The sequence below is a fragment of the Monopterus albus genome, unplaced genomic scaffold, assembly GCF_001952655.1.
Source record: "Monopterus albus unplaced genomic scaffold, M_albus_1.0 scaffold164.1, whole genome shotgun sequence".
Lineage (NCBI taxonomy): Eukaryota > Metazoa > Chordata > Actinopteri > Synbranchiformes > Synbranchidae > Monopterus > Monopterus albus.
The window spans coordinates 105112-106521 of record NW_018128044.1 but is presented as its reverse complement, the minus strand read 5'-3'; the positions used below and the strand labels follow the sequence as shown (position 1 = coordinate 106521).

The 1410-nt window shown below is 48.2% G+C and overlaps 1 protein-coding gene across 1 annotated transcript in view; it reads left to right on the top strand.

The window, feature by feature from the left end:
- LOC109968852 (afadin-like) overlaps positions 1 to 1410 on the top strand; it is an 81094-nt gene that overhangs the window by 61336 nt on the left and 18348 nt on the right. The window contains 4 exon segments of the mRNA XM_020615401.1: positions 64 to 208; positions 503 to 686; positions 688 to 888; positions 1187 to 1403. Of these exon segments, the coding sequence (XP_020471057.1) occupies positions 64 to 208; positions 503 to 686; positions 688 to 888; positions 1187 to 1403 (747 nt within the window).

The window sequence follows — 1410 nt, the reverse complement described above, 5'->3', positions numbered from 1 at the left end:
TTTGCTTTTTTCTCTTTCTTCCCTCTCCCCCTTTTGTTATTCTTTGTCTTTATTTTTTCTCAGAGGATTAACCATTCCCAGGAAGAGTTGTACCCTCCAGGTCTAAGGCCCGACGATCGCATGCATCCACACTACCAGCAGGATTACCAGCACCGGGACCTGGACTACCAACACAGAGACCTTGACTACCAGAGAGGTCCACCAGGAGGTAAACAAAACAAATAAGAGGCTGAAAAGCCAGAGAGTTTAAATGAGGGACAAAAAGACGGAGACAGGAGGGTGACTGTCACTGTTAGATTATGTAATAGCTTAGTAGTTACTGACATTCAAATGTTCCTCTAAAATGTAGTGAGATCATATATTATCACTCTTTTCCCATTATATAATTTGTGATGATCAAAATATTTCATATAAAACCTGGGACAAGGTGGGGTTTGTAGAAGGTACGTTCGACAGTCTCTCTTTGTATCTACGCTGACTGTGTTTGTGTGTTCGTCTGCAGGTGTAGGAGGTCCCGACCACTGGGCTCCTCAGCCGCAGGCAACCTCCTCACTGGAGTCATCCACTTCTAGCCAGGAGCACCTCAACTTCTCAGTCTCCTCCTCCAGCAAGAACCAGAAGACTGGGCCAGGCCGATGGAAGACGCCCAACGCACCGCATGCCGTGCCACCACATTCGGCTCAGCCCCGCCCGCCCCCCCCCCCCCCCCCCGCCGCCAGCCCCTTACCCTGACGCCTACGACCCATACAGCCCGCAGTCTGATCTGCCTCTCCCGCCACCTCCCTCTGCTGTCACCTCGGTAACGGCGCAGCAAGCTGCTGACCGCAAGAAGCGTGAGGAGCAGCAGCGCTGGTATGAGAAGGAGAAAGCTCGGCTGGAGGAGGAGAGGTGGGGTTTTTAATGCTATAGATGTACTAGTATTTAGAGAGATATAGGTATAAATATACATGTTATATATTATTGTAATAATAATCATAATTTACTAGTTTTTAATGCTTCATATTTGTGTGTTCCAGCTAAACATTCAAATGGCTGAGATTTAAATTGTACAGTTAAAATGTAGAAAAGTAAAACTGTAGAATTATTTATAATTTTAGGATTTATTAATTTTTCTTCTTTGACATTTAAAACATAGTTAACAAGATAAAAATGATGTTAACTGCCAAGAATGATAACGATTTCTCAGAGAGAGGAAGAGGAGAGAGCAGGAGAGGAAACTGGGGCAGATCCGGGCCAACCCCGTCATGCCCGTCCAACCTCACAACGGCGCAGCCATGCCGCCTCCTCACCACCAACCACCCATGGCGTCTGTGGCCCCACCCCAGTCATACCTGCCCCCACAGCCTCAACCCCAACCTCCCCCATCCAGACCGGAGAAGCTGGCCAGTCTGCAGACGCCAGCTGTCCCCT